This window comes from Hemiscyllium ocellatum, chromosome 30, assembly GCF_020745735.1.
Source record: "Hemiscyllium ocellatum isolate sHemOce1 chromosome 30, sHemOce1.pat.X.cur, whole genome shotgun sequence".
Lineage (NCBI taxonomy): Eukaryota > Metazoa > Chordata > Chondrichthyes > Orectolobiformes > Hemiscylliidae > Hemiscyllium > Hemiscyllium ocellatum.
The window spans coordinates 30,015,894-30,041,773 of NC_083430.1; the positions used below are offsets into that span (position 1 = coordinate 30,015,894).

Below are 25,880 nucleotides of genomic sequence, written 5' to 3' on the forward strand. Positions count from 1 at the left end.
CCCAATTCATTACGGATCTGGATGATATACCTAAAATTCTTGTGCTTCCGGATGGGAAGGGATGCACTGGTTCCCTTTCTTTACTCATCAATCCCCTTGGTTGATTGCAGCAAGGCTGAATTAATAGAATCCTTCTGGATACCTTTCTCCAGTTCCCAAATTAACTTACATTTCAAAAAGAGCCAATTTACTCAAGTTTTCTTGTGTTAAAGAAAAAGTGAATTTTATTCATTACTAAACAGGAAAAGAAGTAATAATGCAACTCTCACGTGCACAGATTAGAAGTGAGAAGTGAGCCCTGTTAGGGTACAAGTTAAGATGTATGGATCAGCCACTGGATTGCTAATGAAGAATAGATAGTGAAAGGTTGAAACTGTTACACTGGAGGATGCTGGTAACTTGGTCATTGGTAGCTGAATAGTCGATTTTGAGATTCATGGCTTTCCAGGTTAGTGGAAATGCTTTTGCCTTGTTTCCCTTTTGTCCATGACTGGCTGATTGACCGACTTTTGACATTCAAGGTAATTGTTTATTTTTTCTCTTTCTATCTGGAGTGCGGGACTGTCTAGTGGGTGTTCTCAAGCTTCAATAATAACAACACACTGGTCCTCACTAGTATATCAGTACACTCATATACACAAGCCAGGCTTTGCAGTTGTTTCAATTTTTCTATTTTCTTGAGATGCTGGTGTTAGACTGGGGTGGTCAAAGTTAGAAGTCACAGAACACCAGGTTACTGTCCAAGTTTCTTTGAAACCACAAGCTATTAGAGCATAACCCCTTTGTCAAATGCTTCAAAAGCTTGTGTTTGCAAATAAATCTGCTGGACTATAATCTGGTGTTGTGTGACTTCTGACTTCTATTTTCTCGGAAAGATAAAGCACAAACATGTCTTTCGATTCATGTCCATTGTCTGGAATACAACCCACAGAAGATATTTTCCTGTTAAGATGAGGTAATGTGATTTCCTTGCACTCCTGTGTTTTGAAGTCTCTATCTTTTTGAAGCTTCCTTGATACAGTACAAGGTATGACATTGAGGTTCACAAAGAGAATTTTTCAGAGCTCCGTAAATTCCTTTCATAGAACTTACGTTATCAGCCAGGCTTGGATGTCAGCCTTTTTTTTGAGAAAGACATGCCTTGTCTAAAAGTTCAATGTGGTTAAGAACAATGACTGCAGATGCTGGAAACCAGATTCTGGATCAGTGGTGCTGGAAGAGCACAGCAGTTCAGGCAGCATCCAAAGTATCTATAAGCAATTTTGGGTTCTAATCTGTCATTGTGACAATTTATAAATCATTTGACTATATTAAACATGCAATTAATCCCAGAGCTCATCTTTTGATGTGAATCAATTGTTGTCATATAGGAGACGTTACTTAAGTAGGAATGATAGGATGGAATTCCTTCCTATTGATGAACTCTGCTGCAGTGCATTATGGTCCTCTCAGCACAACATGATGCAGTCAGTGGTGCCCTGCACCAACATTCTCTCTAAGTCTCATTCTCCAAGGTTCCTCTGATGTTTCGTGCATGCCAACCAGTGTGATCAGTGTGTTGACTTCTTGGAATTAAAAGTAAAATCATCTCTGAACACTTCAAGATTTTGATCCATAGCCACATACCATAATGAGATCCATTCCCATTTTATTACAAGGAGAGATTTTTAAAATATATATAAACAAACTGACCCACACACATTCATTCCTCCAGCCTTGAACAATTAGCTTTTTGGTTCTAAGTAGGTGTCTCTAAGTTCTGTCTATGACATCTTGAAACACAGTAAATTTCCTGGCGAAATGAGTGATTTGTGATTGGTGTCTTTGAAGGAAGAAGTTCCAGTCAAATAACCTGGTGTTCCGTGCATTTAACATTCTCACAAAAGTCATAGGTTATGATCAGCAACGACAGTGGTCTCTCTGTACATGTCTTGGACATATTTCAAGAGCGAGTTAGCAACAGCCAGTAATAAACTACGGCTTTCTTTCTCTCTCCTGTGGAATATGCTTTCTGATGTCTGTTTAGTTTTTGGGGAAGGACCTGGTTGGCCCCTCTATTTTGGATTCACCTTCAGGAAGGAGAACAGCTTCCTCCCCGATATCACTCATATTGCGACGTCCGTTTTAAATATTTGGTTAAAGTTTGGAGCTGTAGATATTTAAGTGGCATTCCACTTTTCAAAAGTTGCCTAATATTTCTCAGTCTACCTGTGACTCTCTTCTGTAATGGGTCTTTCAGTAGCATGGCTACTATACTGATGTTTGGCACAAAATATTCATACATTCCTGGGAGGAGCCTTTTAATTTCCCATTTTGTTGTAGGAATGGGGAACTGCGCTGTTTATCCTTGACCACTAAATTGATCACTTGGGCCTTAACAAACTTGCTATTTGCAAGATGGCTCACCAGGTCAGCTGATTGCATGTATTTGCAACAGGGTTCCAAATTGCTCGAAGTACTTTTCCCAAGTGTTGCTGTACACTAGAAAGTTATCTAGGTACACTTTGCGATTAGATAACCCTGCCAGTATCTGGTTCAGCAACCCTTAAAACATGGTTGAGACATTTCAGTATCCCTTTGGCTGTGGATATAACCCATCTGGCTTCAAAACGGTGGATATTTTATTTGTGTGGGCCGTCAAGAGAAACTCAGTATTGCTTGATTAAATCTATTTTGATAATGTAGGCTGCTACCCCTTCCCAGTTTATGCAGTCTCCCAGTTGGGGTTTCAGATAGTAAAAGGCTGTGGTCACTGCATTTTCAGTAGTCAATGCAAAGCCTATTGGAGTTAACAGGCCTGGGCACAAATCACAACTGAGGACCTCTAGCTCTGTTGCCGTGCTGGATCAGTTTGTGATCTGATATGTATTTAACTTCCTCCAGAATCTGAGATCACCTTTATAGAGGGGCCTCTCCCACATCTACACCATATCGATCTATGTGGTTCATCTAGAGTGGTTCATTCTGGCTTGCCTCTGTATGAGCTGTTGACTGCAGTAAGTGGTTTAACTAAATCTGCTCACTTCTGCACCGAGGTGGGTATTTAAGGAGTATAAATTTGTTGCTATTTCTGTATTAATTAGCCAGATTGTAGAGGGGTCAATGAGGGCCTTCCTTACATTTTCCCCCAAGTTCATTTCTACTGCTATCCTCATCTTCCAGGTTAGTGGCAATGTTAGCTGCTTGACCTTTCACGGTACAGGCATTGCTTTATTATATTGGCAAGACAAAGCCTTTGAATTTTTCATAACCTGGGGTCTTGGTCTGATAACTCACTTCCCCACGTATCTAGACTACTCACTGAATGGGACCTTTATGGATTCACCTGATATAGGTATGAGCACTAACCTGTAGTCTTCTGGCTGAAAGGTTTGGACTTTGACATGTCTGGCTCCCTTTTGTTTCTTCACTGAGAGAATTCCAGGTGTCGTTAGGCCACTTCGCAGACTCTCAAGACTGCTCTTGGGACTCTGCTGCATTGTATCACATGGAGATTCCTTGCTCTGGTTCCAAAATCCCTTCTGAGTGTTGTAGAGGGGCTTTTGCACATGGTGCCCATAAACTATTTCAAACGGATTAACAGATTAGAACCGGTAAACTCTTTTGGGTTCCCTGATGGTGAACAGTAGGAAATCTAATTCTTTATCCCAGATATGGGGGTACTCCTGGCGAGAGGACCTGAACTTTGTTTTTATGGTTTGGTGGTATCATTCTTGTTCCCCCATACGAGCAAGTGAGATGCTGAAAACTTCCGTTGGGTTACACCTAGGTTACTTAATACATCTGTTCAAATTTGGATTCTGAGCCAACCCCCTTGTGATTGCTGCTTTTTAAATATCTCCCCTAGATGTGAGTTTGCTCACTGAGCTGGAAGGTTCAATTTCAGACATTTCTTCACCATACAGTAACCGTCTCAGTGAGCCTCCGCTGATTTGAAGTATTCTTGACACTTTACAAATATGGCTTCCCATAAGATTCTGTTAGGTTGTTATTGAATTTGCATTGTAGTTTTTGTTTAACTGAGGTGACCCTCTTTATTTTGTTAAAAAACTTTGTGCATGTTTTGGAAATAAAAGTAAAAATGCTGATAATGCTCTGGGATTCTGACCTGTCATTATTACTTATATTTTGAAAAGTGGCTTTCTCTGGTCTCACCTTTTTAGTGCTCCCTAGTACAATTTGAATGTAATAGTTTCCACCTATGGCAGGTGAATCATACACTTCAAGTTGTTGTAGGGATCCAGCTTCTATTTTTAAATTGTCTTCATTTCAATCATAAATTATTCTAAAAATTCCCATTTGTGTTCTAATTAGTTTCTCTGAAGAGCAAGTCGTGCTTTTGCAGAGATTAATTACTGTTGAATGATATTGCAAATGTCAGGCTGAATATCTAGGTTAGCTAACTGTAGTAGTTCATGGGTAGTAAATGTTCCGAACTGTAAATGTGCTGTTTAAGCAAATTGGACAGAAGATGAAAAGTCAAGGTTGAATCCCTAGTCTATGCGAAGTAAGCTGACAGCAGCTGAGCTGGGAGTAAATGCTACAAATGCAATGAGATAAGTCCTGTCCACAGGAAAGTGGACATATCTGGGCAAAAGGACAAAAGTAGGAGGCCTTCTAAAAAGACTCAATGTGAGACTGAAGCAGGTATTGTTCTAATTAGGGTAAGATTCTAATTCTCAAAAAGGAAAACAGCCATGGATGACTAAACAGGGAAGTTGCAACATAAAGTTAAAAGGAAAAGCAACACAAGTAGCCATGATTCTGGCAAATTATAAAAAAGATCCAAAGAGCAGAAAATGATAACAAACATAGTAAGAACAATAGAAAGTAGTAGGAATGGGATATCAAAATAAAAACACTTTCTTCTAGTTACATTAGGAAAAGGTTCAGATGCAATCTAGATCCTTTAAAAACTAATAACTGCAATTTCAATTAAAAAGGACATAAAATGACCTAATAATAATAGAATGAACCTAATCAATCTAATGCTGAATCAGTGACCGGGATTTCCCAAAATTAACATAAACAACATAATGAAGTAAATAATGACACCAAGCAGTGACATATTCCCAGGATCACATGGTTTCAATCGAAAGGTTTTAAATGAATTGATGAGAATATTGCAGATGTCCTAATTAAAAATGTTCAAAGCTCTTTAGCTTCCAGGAACATTTTGTCAGATTGTTGCCAGTCACTCTGCCATTTAAGAAAGGTGGGAGATGAAAACCAATAAAGGACAAAATAGTTGGCCAGATGTCTGCTGTCAGGGTGTTATTGAAGTCCAGTTAAATTTTGATTAGTTGAACACTTGAAAATATTCTGCAGCAGGTATTTGTGAAGGGCAGGTTGAACTTGACAAACTTTGCTAATCATTTCTTCAACATATTGCGGACAGAAGAATGTCTTTGCATGTTATTTATATGGACTTAAGATGGATTTTATCAAATGCTTACTTGAAGTGACTGTGAAATACATTACTGTTCTCTCAGTTTCTCATTTTTTTGCCTCTAAATAGCTCTCTCAATATTTCTCTTATTTTCCTATTACACCATGTATTTGTATATTCTTTCTCTCCCTTTCTAATTTTGGGTGTCTGTTTTTGGTGCTTTCTCTATACTGATTTCTGAACCCTCTTTGCTGTAGGCATTCCTCCAGTAATTCTGGTTTTTAACAGTTTCCCTGTAATCGTTGACAGTGCTGTACCCTATCATTGTACATAGTGCTTACATCTTCATTCTGGAGACCCTTAAACAGCTGCTAGAGATTGCTGTTCAGTGCTTTGGGCCTCTGTGTAGCTAATTGCCACATACTTGCTGGTTAACACTGGGGACGTTTCACGCCTGACGCACCCGTAATCACAAGATTTAAAGCTGAGATCAGATCAACAAAAGAGATTTTCTTAACTTCTTTGAAGTACATTATTAGATGGAGCTGGAAATCATAACTAAAATTTCCACATTGTTAGTTCTGGTAAATGTAGTTCATGGTTTTGTGTGAAAAAAGGAGAATCAGGATAAAGAATTCACACTGTAGCCAAATAAGGCAGCATCCTGAAAACGACTTTAAAGGGATTTAAACATGTATCATTCCTGAAGTTGATTTAAACGTTACAAGTTATGAGTTTGAAGAGTGCACATAATTTCATTGTGTGCTGAGAATAGAATCCAAGTGTCAAAGCATGGATGGTGTAGAGCTCACCCGTAATTCATAGCCTTCTTTGCTAATTAATGGAAGGGCATGGGAATAAACCTATGGCCCTGTGTTTTGGATTTGACAAAGTTTGCTTCAGTCTCCTTTTTAATTCATTTATGGGATATGAGCATTAACAGGCAAGATCAGCATTTATTGCCCCTCTGGGTGGCCTGGGAGGAAGTGGTGATCAGCTACCTTCTTGAACTGGTGCAGTTCCAGGGGAGTGGGCATGGTCACAATGACATTAGAGAGGGAGTACCATGATTTTGACCCAGCGACACTGAAGGAGGATAATATATTTCCAAGTCCGGATGGTGAGTGACTTGGAGAAGAGCTTGCAGGTGGTGGTTTACCCATCTATCTGCTGCCCAGTGACCTCCAAGGATTCGGAAAGTGCTGTTGAATGTGTGTTTTTGTTTTATTTCTTGTTTATAGTACATGTTGCTGTCACTGTTTTTCAGTGGTGAAGGAAGTGAATGTTGATGGTGGTGGTGGTTAGGGCTGTACTGTCCTGGATGGTGTCAAACTTCTTGAATGTTGATGGAGTTATATGTATCCAAGCAAGTGCAAAGTATTCCATCACCCTTCAGACTTGTGCCTTGTAAGTGGTGGACAGGTACTGGGGCAATAGGAAGTCAGTTACTTGTTGTAGAATTTCTAGTTCCTAGGTGGTCATTATCTGGCATTTGTATGATATGCAGTTACTTACTATCTCAAGCCCAGAGTTGTCCAGATCTTGGTGCATTTGAACATGCATTGTTTCAGTATATGAGCTGTTACAAACGAAACATTGTCCAATTTTCAGTGAGCACCTACACTTCTGAACATTTGGTGGAGGGTTGGTCATTGATGAAGCAGCTGAAGATGGTTGGGCCAAGGACAGTACTCTGAAAAACTCCTGCAGACATGTCCTGGGATTACAATGTCTCACATTCAACAACCACAACCACACATCTTTCTTTATGCTTTGTATGACTCCAACCAGCAAAGAGATATCCCCCAATTGACTCCAGTTTTTCAAGGAGTCCTCAGTGCCACATGGTCAAATGCAGCATTGATGTTGAGGGCAGTCACTTTCACTTCACCCTGGAGATCAGCTGTTTTATCAAAGTTTGGGCTAAAACTGTGATGAGGTCAGGAGCTGAGTGCCCTAGTGGAACCTAAACTAAGTATCACTGATCAGCTTATTGCAAAGCAAATGCTGGTGATAGCATTGTCAACAACCTCTTCCAACATGATCAAGAGTAAGCTGATAGAATGGTAGTTGGCTGGATTGAATTTGTCCAGCATTTTGTAAACAGAACATACCTGATGGTGTGGAATGTTACCCAAGTAAGTGCTAATGTTGTAAGTGTACTGGAACAGCTTGGCTACAGACACAGCTAGGTCTGGAACACATGTTTTCAGTATTATTAGCCAATGTTTTCATGGTCTGTAGCCATTTTAGTTTCCATTGTCTTCAAGTATTTTTTAATATTATGTAGAGTGAATCAAATTTGACACTGGCATCTGTGATACAGGGACTTCTGTTTGAGGCCAAGATGGATCATCCTTCAGCATCTCTGGCTGAAAATGAATGCAAATACTTCAGCCTTGTCTTTAGCACTGATGCACTGGGCTCCTTCACTGTTGCGCATAGTAATACTTGTGGAACAAAGTGTTATGCTAAAAGAAATCCTATGCTCAAGGTTCTTTCTAAACAGTGTGCTCAACAATAACAGAACCAATTAAATGTGAACGATGCTCTGTGTCAGCAGCATTTTGCTCTTATTTATTTTGACTTTAGTGTAATATTAAAGATCAATTTAGATTTCATGGTCAGATCAGGCTTCTAACGTCCCCAGTTTGGTTAGGACATCTTATGATTTATTTGGTATGTTTTGTTTCCACATGAATAGTACCAACTTTTATTTATAAGCACCTTTTACTGAAGTTAAAAAAAAATCCTTAAGTGGTTCATTGAGCATAACTGGTTGTGAAGTATTGAGACGAGGTCAAAAAATACATGAAAAATCAGAAAAGAAAAGGTAGCTTTTTTGATTACACTGCTATCCTTAATAATTAAAATCAATATGTTATGTATCCTTTGCGAGATGTTAAAATTTCAACTGTCTAATGGCATCAGTATAATAATTATAATTTTATTGCCATGCCATATGTTGAAATATTGGTTAGATATGTGAAAAAAATGGCCATTGTAGTGAGTGAAGTATTTAAATTTAGAGGAAAACAAAAGGAGCAGGAAGGGATTAATGATAAGTAGCAACTTAGTGTTGCTGCTAGGCCTAGATTGATTCTTTGGGAACATAGAGTCGAATCCAATAATGGTAGCTGATTAATAACCAATCTGGAATTTAAAGCTAATCTCAGGAATTGTTGTAAAAACCTAATTGGTTCACCTACAGGTGATCCAGAGCTATATGGTGGACTCTGAGTTGACCTCTGAAATGTCCTAGACAGTCTGAGAGTTCATGAACAATTAGGGACAGTTGACAAATGTCAGTGATACCACTAGCCAGTGATACATGATGAATAACATGTAACCCTCTGAAACTAGATCAAGAGGCAGTGAGAATGCTAAGTTATGAACAGATCCATGTGACAATAATTAAGCTTCCCTATCAGTTACCTACTCAGAATTAGTTTTCAACCAATTTAGAGTCCTAGAGTCATAGAGATGTACAGCACACAAACAGATCCTTCGATCCAACTAGTCCATGCTGACCAGATATCCCAACCTAATCTTGGCCAAATTTGCCAGCAGTTGGCCCGTATCCCTCTAAACCTTTCCTATCCAGATGCCTTTTAAATGTTGCAATTGTACCAGCCTCCACCAGATCCTCTGGCAGGTCATTCCATACACGTACCACTCTCTGCGTGAAAAAGTTGTCCCTTGGGTCCCTTTTATATCTTTTCCTTCTCACCCTAAACCAATACCCTCTAGTTCTGGACCAACACCCCTACCCCCCAACCACCCAAAGGAAATTACTTTATCTATTTACCCTATCCGTAACCCTCATGATTTTATAAACCTCTGAGGTCACTCCTCAGCCTTCAGTGCTCCAGGGAAAACAGTCCCAGCCTATTGGAGCTATCCTTATAGCTCCAATCCTCCAAATCTTTTCTGAACCCTTTCGAGTTTCACAACATCCTTCCGATAGAATTGCACACAATTTTCCAAAAGTGGCCTCAAACATTTTCCAAAGAATCATTTCTCATGAGACCAGATCAAATGGACAATAAAGTGATCTCTCCGGAGGAAACAAAGCAACCCATCTCCCAATCTGTTATAATGATGAGCGTTTATGTGCACTTACAGATATTCAAAATACAACCATATCAGAAGTTAGAGATTCTAGACACCTTGAAGGATAGAATTACCTCCCTCACCATAATCTCTCCAGCCCTTTTTTTGTAATGACCTGAGAAAAGAACATGCATATCAGAAGTGAAAAATAAAGGTTGTTATTGATTTGACCCACTGACAACACAAAGAGTTGCAAGTGAGCATAATTCATATGACTTTTCTATTTTGATTTTTAAAATTGTTCTTGTAACATATTTTGACTTTCTAAATCACATAATTCGGGTTTATTTTCTTTTGGGGTGGGAGGAAGGACAGTTGGAGGTTAGAACAAACCTAAACCTTGCTGCCTCATGGAGTCAGAGCCTTTATTTCTCTTCATTCATAAGATTTGGAAGTCAGATTGCCTGGAATCTGCCAAAACTTGATCTGCATTACCACTAATAATTGTTTGGATTGTATGTTCTCAACTGGCCCCTTGTGAACTATACTCACCACAGGGTTGGGTTTCATACCAGTGCTAATAAAGCAAAGATAGACAGACTAACGCCAGTTTTTAATGAAAGTCAACTTGTGACTCAAATATTTCCACTGGAACCCCAGTGCTCCTCCTTTTGGTTTACACAAGGCCTCCATGCCAATCACTACACCTCACATCACCTCATTCTATTTCCTCCTACTTCCATTTATTAAAAATAAACTCCCAAAATATATTTAAAGCAAGTCTGTATGCATACTGTTAAAAACACACCCATGGGAGTTCAACAAAGCAAGACCTTATTGTGCTGGAACTCTGAGCACTGTTTTTGCATTTGTATTTTAAAATGTGAATTAATATTTAGTCTTGCACTGTTGTGCAGTTTTCTATCTGGTGGGAATTTATACACAGTGTCCATAACTGGCAAATGCAGTGTGAGGATAACAAACTCAAGCAAATATGTCAAATGGGATTTCACAATGACCTGAAGACCTGCAATAGATGTATTGTAGTTAACACCTATTCGAAGGTACAACTGATGAAAGAAAGCTTGGAGGCCAGGCTCAGTAAAAAGTAATCGAATTGTTGAGTTTGAGGTTGTGATGAATATTTTATTAGCCTAGTGGTTTCATATTGTTCCAAGTGATTTGTTAACATGTGAAATGAGTAACCCTGAATACAATGCCTATAAACTTGCATCAAACCAAGTGAATTGCTGTATGAGTTTTTAAATCTGCAGCCTGTGAAGGGTTAACACCTGCCCTCATTATGCAAGGCCCCAGACACACCTTTCAGGTGAACTAGTGATTTACCTATATTTCTCTTACTCCAGTCTACTATATTCGCTGCTTACAATGTGTCTCCTCTATAGTGGGTAGGGGAAGTCCAGACTGGATGACCGCTTTGCAGAACATCTACGTTTTGTCAGCAAAAATGATGCTGACCTTCTTATTGCCTGCCACTTCAACACAACACCATGTTCACTAGCCAACATCTCTGTCTCAGGCTTGCTGCAGTGCTCCAGTGAAGCTGAGTGTACACTGGAAGAACAGCACCTCATTTTCTCCTTGGAAACACTGCAACATTCTGGAATCCATATTAAGTTCAACAATTTTAGGGCCTGAACACATTTTCCCATGTCCCTACCCCAACCCCCACACACTAGGTCTTGTTTATCACATGGACTGTGACCACAAACAATCCATTGTCAACCATTAACGGTCCCCATTAGAGGCTATTCATTCTCCCTGGCTGACCTTTTGCTCATTCCTTTGTCTGCTAAACTGCTGTGTTTTCTCTCTCTTCTCTCTCTCTTCTTTCTCTCTCTCTCTTCATCTCCACCTACTGTTTACACTCCCCACCTCCATGCCATCTTCAGCATACAGTGTATACCAACCTGTTCTGAAGAAAGGTCACTGGACCTGAAAGATTAACTTTGCTTTCTGTTCACAGATGCTACCTGACCTGCTGAGATTTTCCAGCAATTTCTGTTTTGATTGTAATCATTTTTCTGTGGCAGGTCCAATTGTGTTTTCCACCATTGACTCCACCAGAATTTCAGGATTCAATTCAAGGTCACATGATTTACTGGGTGTAGAAGGTTACAACACCTTCAATGCCTACTTACTCCTGAAAGACTGTGTATCTGGCCACCAGTTGAAGGGAGTTTACTCTGATTTTGTGCCCTCTGGACACCATTTTGTCATCCAGGTCCCATTCTGTGAAAAAAATTAAATAGTTCAGCTTTTCCTTAGGGAAAAGACTGCTACCTTAACTTGAAGCTTCTCTTCCCACCCCATGGGAACCACCTGTACCCTTCTGACAGTCAGTATGCCTTGTCTCACAACACATAAATCTTCAGTAATATACCAAGATATTGACAATGCAGGCTTCTGGACATCAGAAGGCATATGAAAGTTTCGCCCAATGGTACCAAACAATCCCAGAATTGTTGGGGATCTGCCCTAACTGTGTCTTAGCCTTTTTCCGGTGTGTTTTATTGGACTCATCAGAAAGTAAGCGATGTGGACTGGAACTATTTCTTGTTAATCCAGTGCTTTCTATACGAGTAACTGAGTTAATTGCAAAAGCAGTCAAGAATACAAAGGGTACAAATTTGAAATCAACCAAAAAACCTGGAAATAATTGTCCTCAACATCCACCAGAATATGATCCAGAATAAGTCTTTTATTAAAAATCAAGATATCAACTGCCTCTGGAGATTATATTTGTGGCTTTGCAAACATGCTGATATTATCTTCTGGTAATCCAGTCTTGATTTACTTGATTTACTTTCAAGGGTTAGTTGAATAGAGTCAGTACACCGTTGAAGGCAACTGAAGGACGTGTTGTTTGACGCTGTCTACCACTTGTTAGGACATGTAGCTGACAAGCCTGGCACATCACATTGGCACTGAAATTGAAACATCACATCACTTAATTGTGTGGCAGACACAATATCTTTTTGGGTTTGGCAGCAACATTATATAAATGGAGAATACAACTTGTGATGTTACTCCATAGTAGCGCTGTGAAATAGCTTGCTATGAGCTTGAATTTAAGTTTGAAACTGAGCAGCCAAAGGAGCTCCCTTTCCTTCTGTGCCGGTTGAGAAATCAGCCTCCAACACTTCCTCTGACAACTCATTCCATACATGCACCACCCGCTGCATGAAAAAAAGTTGCCCCTTAGGTCCCTTTTACATCTTTCCCCCTCGCCCTCTAGTTCTGGACTCCCCTACTCCAGGCAAAAGACCTTGTCTATTTATCCTATCCATGCCCCTCATCATTTTATAAACCTCTATGAGGTCACCCCTCAGCCTTAGACGCTCCAGGGAAAACAGCCCCAGCCTATTCAACCTCTCCCTATAGCTCAAATCCTCCAACCCTGGTAACATCCTTGTAAATCTTTTCTGAACCCTTTCAAGTTTCACAACGTCCTCCTGATAGGAAGGAGACCAGAATTGCACGCCACATTCAGACATTGTTCTAACCAATGACCTGTACAGCAGAAATATGACCTCCCAACTCCTGTACTCAATATTGTGACCAATAAAGGAAAGCAGACCAAACACCTTCTTTACTATCCTATCTATCTGCAACTCTACTTTCAAGGAGTATGAACCTGCACTCCAAGGTCTCTTTGTTCAACAACACTCCTAGGACCTTACCATTAATTGTATAAGTCCTGCTAAGATTTGCTTTTCCAAAATGCAGCACCTCGCATTTATCTAAATTAAACTCCATCTGCCACTCTTCAGCTGATTGGCCCATCTGATCAAGATCCCTTTGTAATCTGAGGTAACCTTCTTAGCTGTTCACTACACTTCCAATTTTGGTGTCATCTACAACCTTACTAACTATACCTCCTATGTTCATATTCATATCATTTATATAAATGACGAAAAGTAGTGGACCCAGGCACCGACTCTTGTGGCACTCCACTGATCACAGGCCTCCAGTCTGAAAAACAAACTTTCACCAACGCCCTCTGTCTTCTACCTTCAAGGCAATTCTGTATCCAAATGGTGAGTTCTCCCTGTATTCCATGAGATCTAACCTTGCTAGTCAGTCTCCCATGGGAAACCTTGTCGAATGCCTTACTGAAGTCCATATAGATCACGTCCACTGCTCTGCCTTCTTCAATCCTCTTTGTTACTTCTTCAAAAACCTCAATCAAGTTCATGAGACATGATTTCCCATGCACAAAGCCATGTTGACTATCCCTAATCATTCCTTGCCTTTCTAAATACATGTACATTCTGTCCCTCAGGATTCCCTCCAACAACTTGCCCATCACCGACATCAGGCTCACTGGTCTATAGTTCCCAGACTTGTCCTTACCCCCTTTCTTAAACAGTGGCACCATGTTAACCAACCTCCAGTCTTCCAGCACCTAACCTGTGACTATTGATGATGCAAATATCTCAGCAAGGGGCCCAGCAATCACTTCCCTCGCTTCCCACAGAGTTCTATGGTGCACCTGATCAGGTCCTGGGGATTTATCCACCTTTATGTGTTTCAAGACTTCCAACACTTCCTCCTTTGTAATATGGACATTTTTCAAGACGTCACCATCTATTTCCGCACATTCTATATCTTCCATGTCCTTCCCCATAGTAAACACTGATGCAAAATACTCATTTAGTATCTCCTCCATCTCCTGTGGCTCCACACAAAAGCTGCCTTGCTGATCTTTGAGGGGCCCTATTCTCTCCCGAATTACCCTTTTGTCCTTAATGTATTTGGAAAAACCCTTTGGATTCTCTTTAACTTGATTTGCCAAAGCTATCTCATGTCCCTTTTTTTGCCCTCCTGATTTCCCACTTAAGTATACTTCTACTGCCTTTATTCTTTTCAAAGGATTCATTCGATCTGTCCTGTTGTTACCTAACATATGCTTCCTTCCTTTTTTTAACCAAACCCTCAATTTCTTTTGTCATCCAGCATTCCCTACACCTACCAGCCTTTCCTTTCACCTGAACAGAAATATACTGTCTCTGGACTCTCATAATCTCATTTCTGAAGGCTTCCCATTTTCCAGCCATTCCTTTACCTGCGAACATCTGCCCCCAATCAGCTTTTGAAAGTTCTTGCCTAAGACCATCAAAATTAGCCTTCCTTCAATTTAGAACTTCAACTGTTAGATCTGGTTTATCCTTTTCCATCACTATTTTAAAACTAATAGAATTGTGGCCGATGGCCCCAAAGTGCTCCTCCATTGACACCTCAGTCACCTGCCCTGACATGACTGAAAGTAAGCTTCCATGAGCCGTGGATGTGCAATTTGGATCTTGTCCTCACTACTTTCCTCCTGAAAATTGTGAGGATCCTGTTTGAAGGAAAGACTTCTGGATTTTGGCCTCTGCCATTGTTTATACAACAGCAGGAAGCTCTCTGTTATTGCTATAGATCAGGTCTATGTTTACAACTGGGACAGAGAATGAGTTTAGAAGGATGAGAGGGAATCTCATTGAAACTTACAATTGCGAGGCCTGGATAGAGTGGACATGGAGAAGATGTTTCCATAGTAGGAGAGACCCGAGGGTACAGCCTCCGAATGATGGGACAACCATTTAGAACTAAGATGGGGAGGAACTTTTTTTTTGCCACAGGGTGATGAATATGTGGAACTCATTGTTACAGAAGGCTATGGAGGCCAAGTCATTGAATTTTATTTAAGACAGAGATAGATAAATTCTTGATAAATAAGGGGACCATGTTATGGGAGAAGGCAGGAAAATTGGTTGAGAAGCATCAGCCATGATTGAACAGCAGAGCAGACTTGGGGCAAATGGCCTAATTCAGCTCCTACATCTTATAATCTTATGAGTTAACTCTTTTTGGAGAAGCAGACTCTGTGATAATTAACTTCAGAGAAATATGATTAAGCATGTGTGAAAGTGTTATGAACGAATGGTAAATTTTGCAGCACTGGAGTAGCCTCAGCCTTGGATCTCTAATTAGTCAGCAGGAGCTGAGTTTTACTTCACATGCAACTGCCATATAGACATTCTAATCTAGTAAAATGTTTGGCAATATTTGAATTTAGATAATCAGACATTAATACAGGAAATGCTACGCATGCATTGTCACATTGCAGTGAAATATCCTCAGTGTAGCTAAAACACTGACTACTGAATAGTTTTAAAAATGAATATACTTGAACTCGAAATCTATTTGGATATAAAATGACATAGGCTTAGTTAGGTAGAGGTTAGTGAATGGCATGTGCACAATGGTTCCTGACTACTAGTTCAATGAGATGTACCATTATTAGGGATGCAGCCATGGTCAAGCTTAAGTATTTTACAGTATGAGATTAAACAGGGCAACTGAAGATGTATTTCATTTTCATGTGAGGTTGTTGGGATATGTACGGGGAGCTGATAACTTTAAGTTTTGAGCTGAGGGTAGCCTGGTGCTAATTAGAACTGCACATCTAATTTTTTTTCTGAGATGAAAAGCACAACAGTAGTTTCCTGTTATTTTCCAAAATGGAGGATTTATGTCTTGAAGCAGTAACTGCTTCAGGCCAGTCTATTTAAGGTTTTGAACTGTTTGTCCCCTTCTGTTTCTTTCTCTTTCAAATTAATGACTAGTTCAAGATGAGAGACATTTGTCAATGGTGAGGATTATGTTGCTGCATTGGAAACTCTTGCAATATTAATATTGGGAAAGCTGTAGTATGCAGAGTTGTCAGCAGCAGATGTTGTTTGTACTGTCAGAATGAGTAATGTGCTACAATAATCCTCCTGTGAAAAAAAATAGTCAGCACTTTAGAGGAAGCTTGAAGTGCTGTTTCTAATTGTATCCATTCAAGAAAGGGAAAAGAGACATTTTAAATGAGGAAACAAAATAGTGTATGTCTCTGCTGTGACATAGGCTGCTTGGATGTGTTAAATCATGGAATTGCTGTTTTTTTGTCAATCTTCTTCAAATCAGGAGTAGGAAACTTTTTTTTTCACTCAAACCTGGTGACATTGTTCCATTGTAATATACTCCCTGAGATCTGTCTGCTGACATTACACAGTCTGGAGGATTGAGCCTGCTTGGGTTAAATGGCTCTGCATTCCCCTGGATGAATTTATGAAGCTACTTTGAGAACACAGTCAAAGACTTCATTAAGGTTACACACCCCCAAAAAGTGGGCAATTGCGAAATGGAAATCTGCAAAACATTTCATGGAGCATGCCATATGTAGCCCTTGATACAATTTATGTTTTATGCAATTAAGTTCAGCAGCTCAATAGAAATGAAATTACTGACTGTTCGGGAAATACCTGACACAAATATAAGAGATATTATATCATCTTAGGGCTGTAAAATCTCATGTCTTGCAAGTGCTTCAGCTAATCATGAGCTAAATCTGCTGTTTCTCCATTGGTAGCAATCCCCACTTTGAGTGAAAAGGTCGAGGATTCAAGTTTACACAGACAATTCACTGCAGTTTTGAAGGTGTGTTGTACTGTAAGGTGTACTGTCTTTCAGATTATAAATTAAACCAAAGCCCCATCTGCCTCTCAGTTGGCAGTAAAAGATGGTGAATAGGGAATTCTCCTAGAGATGAGCCAACATACCTTTGCCAACATTAGTGAAACAATTTTATCTGATCATTGTAACATTGCTGTTTCTGGGTCCGTGCTGTGCAGCAAATTGTCAACTGCCTTTGTGACATTACAACAGGGACTGCATTTCAAAAGTCTCTTAGATAGTAACATGCCTAGGGAATCTCATGGTTGTGAAGGTGCTAAGCAAATGGAAGTCTCAATTGCACCCCTCCTCCCCCAATTCTTACATCCCACATCTGAATTGCTGCTGATTTGATTTTTTTTAAAAAAAAATTAATAATTTAATATGACCTAGTTCATCGGGGTTGAGTTTTGTGGAAAATGGAGAATCAAGACATTAGTATAGTAGTTTAAGCAGCTTCTGTTTTGAGGGAAGATTGATGGTTTTTAATCTGGCTGATGATGCAGTTATACAGCAGATGGTGGCCTGCAGCCAGTACTTGCTGTGTATGCCTGCTCCCATGTGCTCAGAGACATGAGCACAATATTGTATACAGTACTAACAAAAAGTTTCAAAATGACCTCAATAAAGTTTGCCTTGCACTGATACTAACCCAGTGTTATTCAAATGAAAGGAAGGTTAAGTAGCCATAGCCTTACCAGAGCATAGGGCTGCTTTTTTATTAGACAGAGACAACTGGTTGTGCCTCAACCTGAGAGTCACCACGCCTCAGGGAAGGGAGAGGTTGAAAAGGAAAATCCTTTACAGTAACATCAGCTGTTGCAGGAATTGAGCCCACACTGTTGTATCACTCAGCATCAGTTAGCTCTGTTGGCTGGATGGCTGGTTTATTGCAATCAGTACTAAACTAAAATTTATCTCCCATTTTATGTGAGTGTTCTGTTTGCTGCAATGCAGATTTATGCTGATACCCTGGTAGCACATTGGGAAGCTACCTGTACAGCGTCCTCACTGTCAACATTCAAGAATAGCACAGCATTGCTAGAAGTGGCACAATATTAATGGATTTCTTTCTCGTTGTCTTCATTGTGCTCATAGTTCGTGTATCCTTATATATTGTTTCTGCCCTTGCTTTCCTTCATTTCTCATTTTAAACCTGCTATGACCCACATGCTATTCTGTGCAGCCATTTATATCGCTTCCCTGTATCATGCACCAAAGTTGTTCTCAATGTCACCTCTCTGGCTAATTTCTGGTTGTCTTGCTAATTGCAATGGGGCCAAATGATGTGTAGAAAAGATTTTTTTTTAAAATTACTCTTAAGACTAAGCTAAATACTTCTGATGTATTCTCGTGGTAACAGTGCCATGATCTAATTCCAGGTAATATGCCTCTAGCACTTCAAGATGTATTCCAGTTGATGTCTAGTTAGGAAGTAGGCTCATGGAACCATTAATGTTAAAGCAGCAATAATTATGAAATAGATTGAATCCATTTTGGAACATTGCAATGATGTTGCAGTTGCCATTGTTACATTTTGTTTGGATTTCTCACTTATTGTATCTTTTATTCCCAGGTACATGAAGCTTGGCACAAAGCACCCAGAGTCCAACACAGCTGGGAATGATATCTTTGCAAAGTTCTCAGCCTACATCAAGAACTCTAAGCCAGAAGCTAATGAAGGTGAGCAGCACATTTAATTTTATTCTTGGAGAGTTACATTCTTAGAGAAGCTTCTCTCCATTTTGGAGTGTCTGCCAACAGGCAGTGCTCATGTATTTTGGTTATGGATTATATTCTTCCATTTTAAGGGTGTGGATTCATGATTTCTTTGTGTTTAGCAAGATATCAGGCAAGCTGTGATAGAATACATTGAGAAACCAAGATGTTGGGCTAGGGCTCCATTGCAGGACAACACTAAGTTTATAAACAGTTAAAGAGAAGCTGGGTAAGTCAGGAAACTAACTGACCCAGAAGTGTGCTTCTAAAAGCATTTCATTTGTGCTGGAGATAACAACATGGAAGTCTGGAATTCAAAACACTGGACATTCTGAGAAAGTATAAGTTAGAATAAGATGTGTGTGAATGAGAATGATAGTTAGCCATGGAAAAGCCTGCACAGAGAACATCTAGCACAAAGCACACAGTCCTGCCTGACCAAGAAACTTTCCTGCTTGTCAAAGGCATCTTGGAATGGATGTCCAGATTGACTATCTATCTGTTAGGCTGTGTTCACCTCTGTGACCAACAAGACCTGAGGTAGGACTTGAACCTGAAATGGCTGGGCCACAGGTGGGATACTATCACTGGGACACAAGACCACCTCTGGCAAGAATGTAGGACATGTACCAAACCCTCCTCTCCCTTTGAATTAAACACTTCCACCACTAATGATGCTATTTCAGACAGCTTTGGAATTCTGCCTGTTAACTCTATTTCTCTCCAAAGCTTGACCTACTGAGCATTTCAAGCCTTTTTTTGCTTCAGTCATTCTTGTATATTATCCAGAAATGTGAGTTTTTCTAAGAAAAGGTGTCCATAAATGGAAGTTAGTTGCAGTACCTCATGCCTGCTAGTTTCCTTGCCTCAAAGGACCCCTAAACAGAAAGAAAGGGATTGTGTATTAATATGTCTTGTGTGTGTGGCAGAGGGACAAATATGCTGACAATAATTTGCCGAAACAAATATTCTTCGCTTGGCTAGCCCAAAACCACCAAGCTTTAGCTTTCCAACTCCTGCACTGTCCTTCTCTCCTTTACTTGAGTGGCTCAATCCTTATTCAGCAAGACCTGGACAACATTTGGGATTGGACTGATAGAGGCAAGTAATATTCAGGCCATACAAACGTCACGCTAAAGCCATGTCCGACAAGAGAGAGTCTAACTATCTCCGCTTGACATTCACTGACATTACCATCAATGAATTCTCCATCATTAGCGTTCTGGGTGTTGTCATTGACCAGACACTGAGCCAAGTTTAAAAAACTAAGTTTCAGGATGAGATTGACAGATTTACCAAGAATTATTTTCTGTAAAACGACTAAAAAGAAATTCTTGAACTCTAATAAATTTCATTCAAAATATAGTGCAAAATCCACATACCCATACCCTGTGCCCTCATCAGTATCTATTAGCTCCTTGTTGAAAAGGGAATTGATCTAAAGATCCTAATGGAATTGAAAACCGAATATGTTGGAAACATTCAGCAGATCTGACAGCTTTAGAACAGTAAGAATTGTAAACCATGGAGCCTGTAAACCAAAATAACCAAGTGGACTGAGTGAGTGCCACATTGAAAACTGCCAACAAAATTTCACGTTTGTAGTTTATACTTTAACTCAAATCAAAACCAGTTGAAAGTAAGCAGGAGTTAACAGGCAAATGATACCTCAATAAAAAGGTAACTGCATTTTAAATAGTAAATACTTTTAAATTACCATTAGCATTTACGTCAGTGCCTGCAGTCATCTGACACCACACGTACAGTTTTAAAGTTCTGTATCTCAGCCTCTGCTACATTGGACGACTTAATTTCTCATTCAACCGATTCACCACTGAAGTTACTTTCATGCCCACCAACTCTTTGGATTTATCCTCTTCTCCATATGTTGTCACTTGTAATGTCATCTGAAAACTGATGTCACCCAGCTCTATCTTACCACCATCCTCTTGACATTTCCATAGCTGCTAAATTACGAGGCTGTTTGTCTGACATCCAGTAGTGGATGAGGCAGCAATTTTCTGCAATCATCCTGGGGACATTGTGGTCATTGTTCTTGTTTTGTGCACTGAAATTTGTTCTCCAGCTCTTGACTTTAATCCCTCTCCCTGGGAGATTAAGATTAAGCTAGCGTTTGGTGTCATATTTGACTCTGAACTTGAGTTTCTGAGTGCACATTCATGCCGTCAGTAAGGCTGCCAATTTCTGTGTCTCAGATCATCTGTTGCTGAAATCCTCAATCCTGCCTTTGTTACCTCTAAAGTTGACTGTTCCAGTGATCTCCTAGTTAGTCTCCCATATTTGACCCTCTTCAAATAAGACATCATCCAAATCTCTGCTGCCTATGTCTCAAATCATTTCAAGTTCCATTCTCTTATCACTCCTGCACTTGTTGACCTACATTGGCTCCCTTTCAAGCAAGATCTTCATTGTAAAATCTTATCCTTGTTTTCAAATCCATCCATGACCTCACTCCTCCCGATCTTTGTGGTCTTGTTCAACACCACAAACCTCCAAGATATCTGTGCTCATCACAATCTGACTTTTTTGAATATACTTCATTTTAATTCCAACTCTGATGATCAGCCCTTCATTTGTCTATGCCCTAAACTCTTCAATACCCTCCCCAGACTTCTCTGTCTAATTTACTTTCCTTCCTTGGAAGCTACCTCCTTGACTAAGTTTTTCATAATTTAATCTACTACTTATTTATGTGGCTTGTTGTTACATTTTGTTCATAATGCTCATATGATGCACCTTGAGGCATTTTACTCTGTTAAAGGCTCTGTATAGATGTAAGTAGTTGTTCTTGATCTTTGCTTTCTGAAGTCATTGATTTATGCTGAGGAACAGTTCAATGGCTGTTGACATCTCTTTCATACAATCCATTTTGTTTGTAACATAATGTTAAAGGTTTAGATGGAGAAGAATTTAAGTGTGTACTAGAACATTTTCTGATTCAGCATATGGATGCATCTATTAGAAAAGATGCAAAATATGACCTTCTTGTTGGAAAACAAGGCAGGGCAGGTGACTGAGGTGTTCGTGGAGGAGCACTTTGGGGCCAGTGACCATAATTCTATTAGTTTTAAAATAGTGATGGAAAAGGATAGATAGGATTTAAAAGTCAAAGTTCTCAATTAGAAGAGGGCGAATTTTGACGGTTCTTGAGGCAAGAACTTTCAAAAATTGATTTGGGGCAGATGTTTGCAGGTAAGGAGACGACTGGAAAATGGGAAGCCTTCAAATGTGAGAGAACAAGAGTCCAGAGACAGTATATTTATTCCTGTTAGGGTGAAAGGAAAGGCTTGTAATGTAGAAAATGCTGGAGGACTAGAGAAATTGAGCTTTTCGTCAAGAATAAGAAAAAAGCATGTCAGGTAGAGACAGCAGAAATAGAGTGATTCCCCAGGAGAGTATAAAGGCACCAGGAGTACACTTAAAAGGGAAATCGGGAGGGCAAAAAGGGGACATGAAATAGTTTGGCAAATAGGGTTAAGGAGAATCCAAAGGGATTCTACAATACATTAAGGACAAAAGGGTAACTAGGAAGAGAATAAGGCCACTTATATGTGGAACCGCAGGAGATGGGGAAGATACTAAACGAGTATTTTGCATTCGTGTTTACTGTGGAGGATATGGAAAACTTGGATGTGGGGAAATAAATAGCGACCTCTTGAAAAATGCCCATATTACAGAGGAGGAAGTTTTAAAACGCATAAAGCTGGATAAATCCCCGAAACCTGATCAGGTGTCCTCTAGTACACTAGAAGCAAGGGAAGTGATTGCTGGGCCCTTTGCTGAGATATTTGTATCAATGATAGTCACAGGTGAGGTGCCAGAAGACTGGAGGGTCACTAACATGGTGCCATTATTTAGGAAAGATGGTAAGGAAAGCCAGGGAACTGCAGACCAGTGAGCCTGATATTGGTGGTGGGCAAGTTTTGGAGGGAATCCTGAGTGACAGGATTTACCCGTATTTGGAAAGACAAGGACTGATTAGAGATAGTCGACATGGCTTTGTGCACTAGAAATTGTGTTTCACAAACTTAATTGAGTTTTTTTGACCGAGTAACAAAGAGGATTGATGAGGGCAGAGCGGACTTCAGTAGGGCATTTGACAAGGTTCCTCATGGTAGACTGGTCAGCAAGGTTAGATCACATGGAATACAGGGAGATCCTGGCATTTGGGTCCAGAACTAGCTAGAAGATAGTGGAAGAGGGTTCATAATGGTAAGGTCCTGTGGATTGTTGCTGAACAAAGAGACCTTGGAGTGCTGGTTCATAGTTCCTTGAAAGTAGAGATGCAGGTAGATAGGATAGTGAAGAAGGCGTTTGGTATGCTGCCTTTATTGGTCAGCGCATTGAGTATAGGAGTTGGGAGGTCATATGGCGGCTGTACAGGATATTGGTTAGGTCCCCACTGGAATACTGCATGTAATTCTTCTCTCCCTGCTACAGGAAGGATATTGCAAAACTTGAAAGGATTCAGAAAAGATTTACGAGGGTGTTGCCAGGGTTGGAGGATTTGAGCTATCGGGAGAGGCTGAATAGACTGGGGTTGTTTACCCGGGAGTGTTGGAGGCTGAAGGGTGATGTTCCAGAGGTTTATAAAATCATGAGGAGCATGGATAGGATAAATAGACAAGGTGTTTCTCCAGGATGGAGGAGTTCAAAACTAGGGTTTAAGGTGAAGGGGAAAGATTTAAAAGGGACCTAAAGGGCAACTTTTTTACACAGAGGAAGTAATTGAGGTGGGTACAATTGCAACATTTAAAAGGCATTTGAATGGGTATATGAATATGAAGGTTTTTGGCATATATGGGCCAAATGCTGGTAAATGGGAATAGATTTATTTAGGATATCTGGTCAGAATGGATGACTTGGACACCTTTCTATGCTGTATATCTCTGACTCTTGAAGCCTCAATGGTGATTTTCATTATATTTTGTATCACTGCCAAGCCTCCTATTCATTTATAGATTATACTTTCATCAAAAATTGACAATTCCATTTGAGTTTATGGTAAACAATCACAATGTGAAATGATAGGTATTTAAGATCAGCAGCGATTTTAGAAACAGGAATGACAGAAAATTGGATGACAATTCTTGCTCATTGTCATGGTTCTCCAAACTGTTAAATCTGTACATCATCAACAAAACAGCAACCATTTTGTTAGTATAACATGGAAAAGCGATTAGTGAAGGTTTTGTTAAAGTCTGTCTTACGTGCCATAATGAGAGTTCCAGTTGACTAGGTTTGCTGAAAAACGTGGAACTGGATGTTTCCTGTAGGGTCTTGGATCCCGGAGTTGTACTGAAGTTGGGAACAGAAGTACAGGCTGTGTGGGGAATGGTCACTCATTGTGATTTTCCTCAGGTTAACCATTTAATGACCTGCGCCTGGACTTGTCATCTGATCAAACCCAGTGGGTGGGTTCTCCATGTTGGAGGGTCAATCAAGGACCTTCCAGCTTGAATTGAGGTGACAACAGGGTGACAGAGTGAAAGGGAGCTTGAAAATGGAGACCATGCACTTACAATAAGGTGGCCTGCAACAACTACAGCAGCTACACACGGGTGGGGGAAGTACTCTGGAATTTGGACCTGCAGTCTGCTGCGAAGAGGCTACTCTCAATACAACAGTGCTGTGTTATCTTTGGCAAATTGGACACTGACTGGTAAATCCAGCTGTGCCATTACCTATGTCCCTGTCTCAAGGTAGCTCCAGGGTAATGACCCAGAGATAAGATAAATCTGGCAAACCTGTCAGGCTGGGAGCATATTTTGTTGGTGCCTGTCTGATTGCTTCTGCTCCTTGCTCTGTTGAAGGCTCAAACTTCTGACTCTATTTTTCAACCAGACCTGACCCAAACTGACAGCCAGCCCAATGTGACTTGATGGCAATCTTAAACTGGTAGTTGTACTACTGGGCATCCTTAATGGGATTGTACACACTTGGTCTTAGAAGGATTACGGTAATGTTCACAGGAACACATCACTTCCCTTTCAAGTTGCACGTACTGTCCTTGCTTTGGATAAGTGGACTTGTTTATGTATTAAAAACACTTGACGTAAGCGCTATTGTCAGTGAAGTGGACAAAGGGACACAGAATTTGGGTCAACTCGATTTTATTAAAAACATCATGTGAGCATTTCCCAAATTGCCACAATATTTACTCTATATCCAGCTATATCTGTCTGAGAAAGTATATTACTTGCAATGATCCGCGTGTTTTGACTTGAGCCATTGTAATCTCCTTTCTCCCTGACTTAGAGCTGGCTGTCTCCCACAAAGGTGGGGTTTTGCAGGTCAGACGCAGGTCTTGTGCCTTCTTGGGTTGTCACTTTGCCTTCAGCCAAGAGTCATGTTACAAGTCTTCCCTGAGGGGCTTCACTGCAGGGGTGGCTTTCAGATGTCCGTTCTAATCCGCCCTTGCACCTGACCTTCCAGAATGTTCTGTGGTCTTTGGTCAATGTGGTCCTGAGTGCAATTTAAAGCATCCAATGTGATCATACCGATACCCTTAAGAGTTGCCATGCCAGGGAGGTATAAAGTGCACTGGCTGGAAGTTAAGATGCCCAGAGATTTGATTGAAACTTTTCCAATACACAACCTCCAGGCTGTTTGGAAATGGTTCCCAATGAATCTTAGTGACTTTTTAAACCTTGGTTTCCTCTGTTCTCTGTAGCCATGCATGCTGGTTAATTTAGTGCTGCCAATTTTCTGTCTGGCCTGATTTCTCCAGCTGTGGTTCAATTTAAAATGTACAATTTTTGGGACTGTGCTTGCCTCACCACACTTGTGATACCAATTCAGAGGCATCTCACCATTGGGTCAAAATCCCAAAGTTCTCAAGCCAAGAGGACACAGGAAGTAAATCCACCAGGTTCTGGCTGTTTACGAAGGAATGTTTACTGACCAATCTTTCATGGCAAGCCACGGATGGACAATCAAAGCTGGTCTTGCTAACGATACCTCACCTTAAATGAGTAAAAAAGAACTCATGAGAATTTAGAAGTGACAAATCTATCTTTGCTTACATGGATATGATAGATAGGTGTCATTGAGGTATTTGTCTTTTACCGACATGAAGTGAATAAATGAATTGCAATGAACAAACCTATACCAAAGTAAATTTTGGGCCTAATGTTAAGAAGATGGAGTGCAGGCTTAGGTGAGATGCTGAGCTGATGATAATGTAACCTGA

General features: G+C 40.1%; 1 protein-coding gene across 1 annotated transcript in view; it reads left to right on the forward strand.

Annotated features, from left to right (window-relative positions):
- clic4 (chloride intracellular channel 4) overlaps positions 1-25,880 on the forward strand; it is a 144,053-nt gene that overhangs the window by 100,454 nt on the left and 17,719 nt on the right. The window contains exon 4 of the mRNA XM_060847649.1: positions 18,525-18,631. Within this exon, the coding sequence (XP_060703632.1) occupies positions 18,525-18,631 (107 nt within the window). The remainder of the gene's footprint in view (positions 1-18,524; positions 18,632-25,880) is intronic.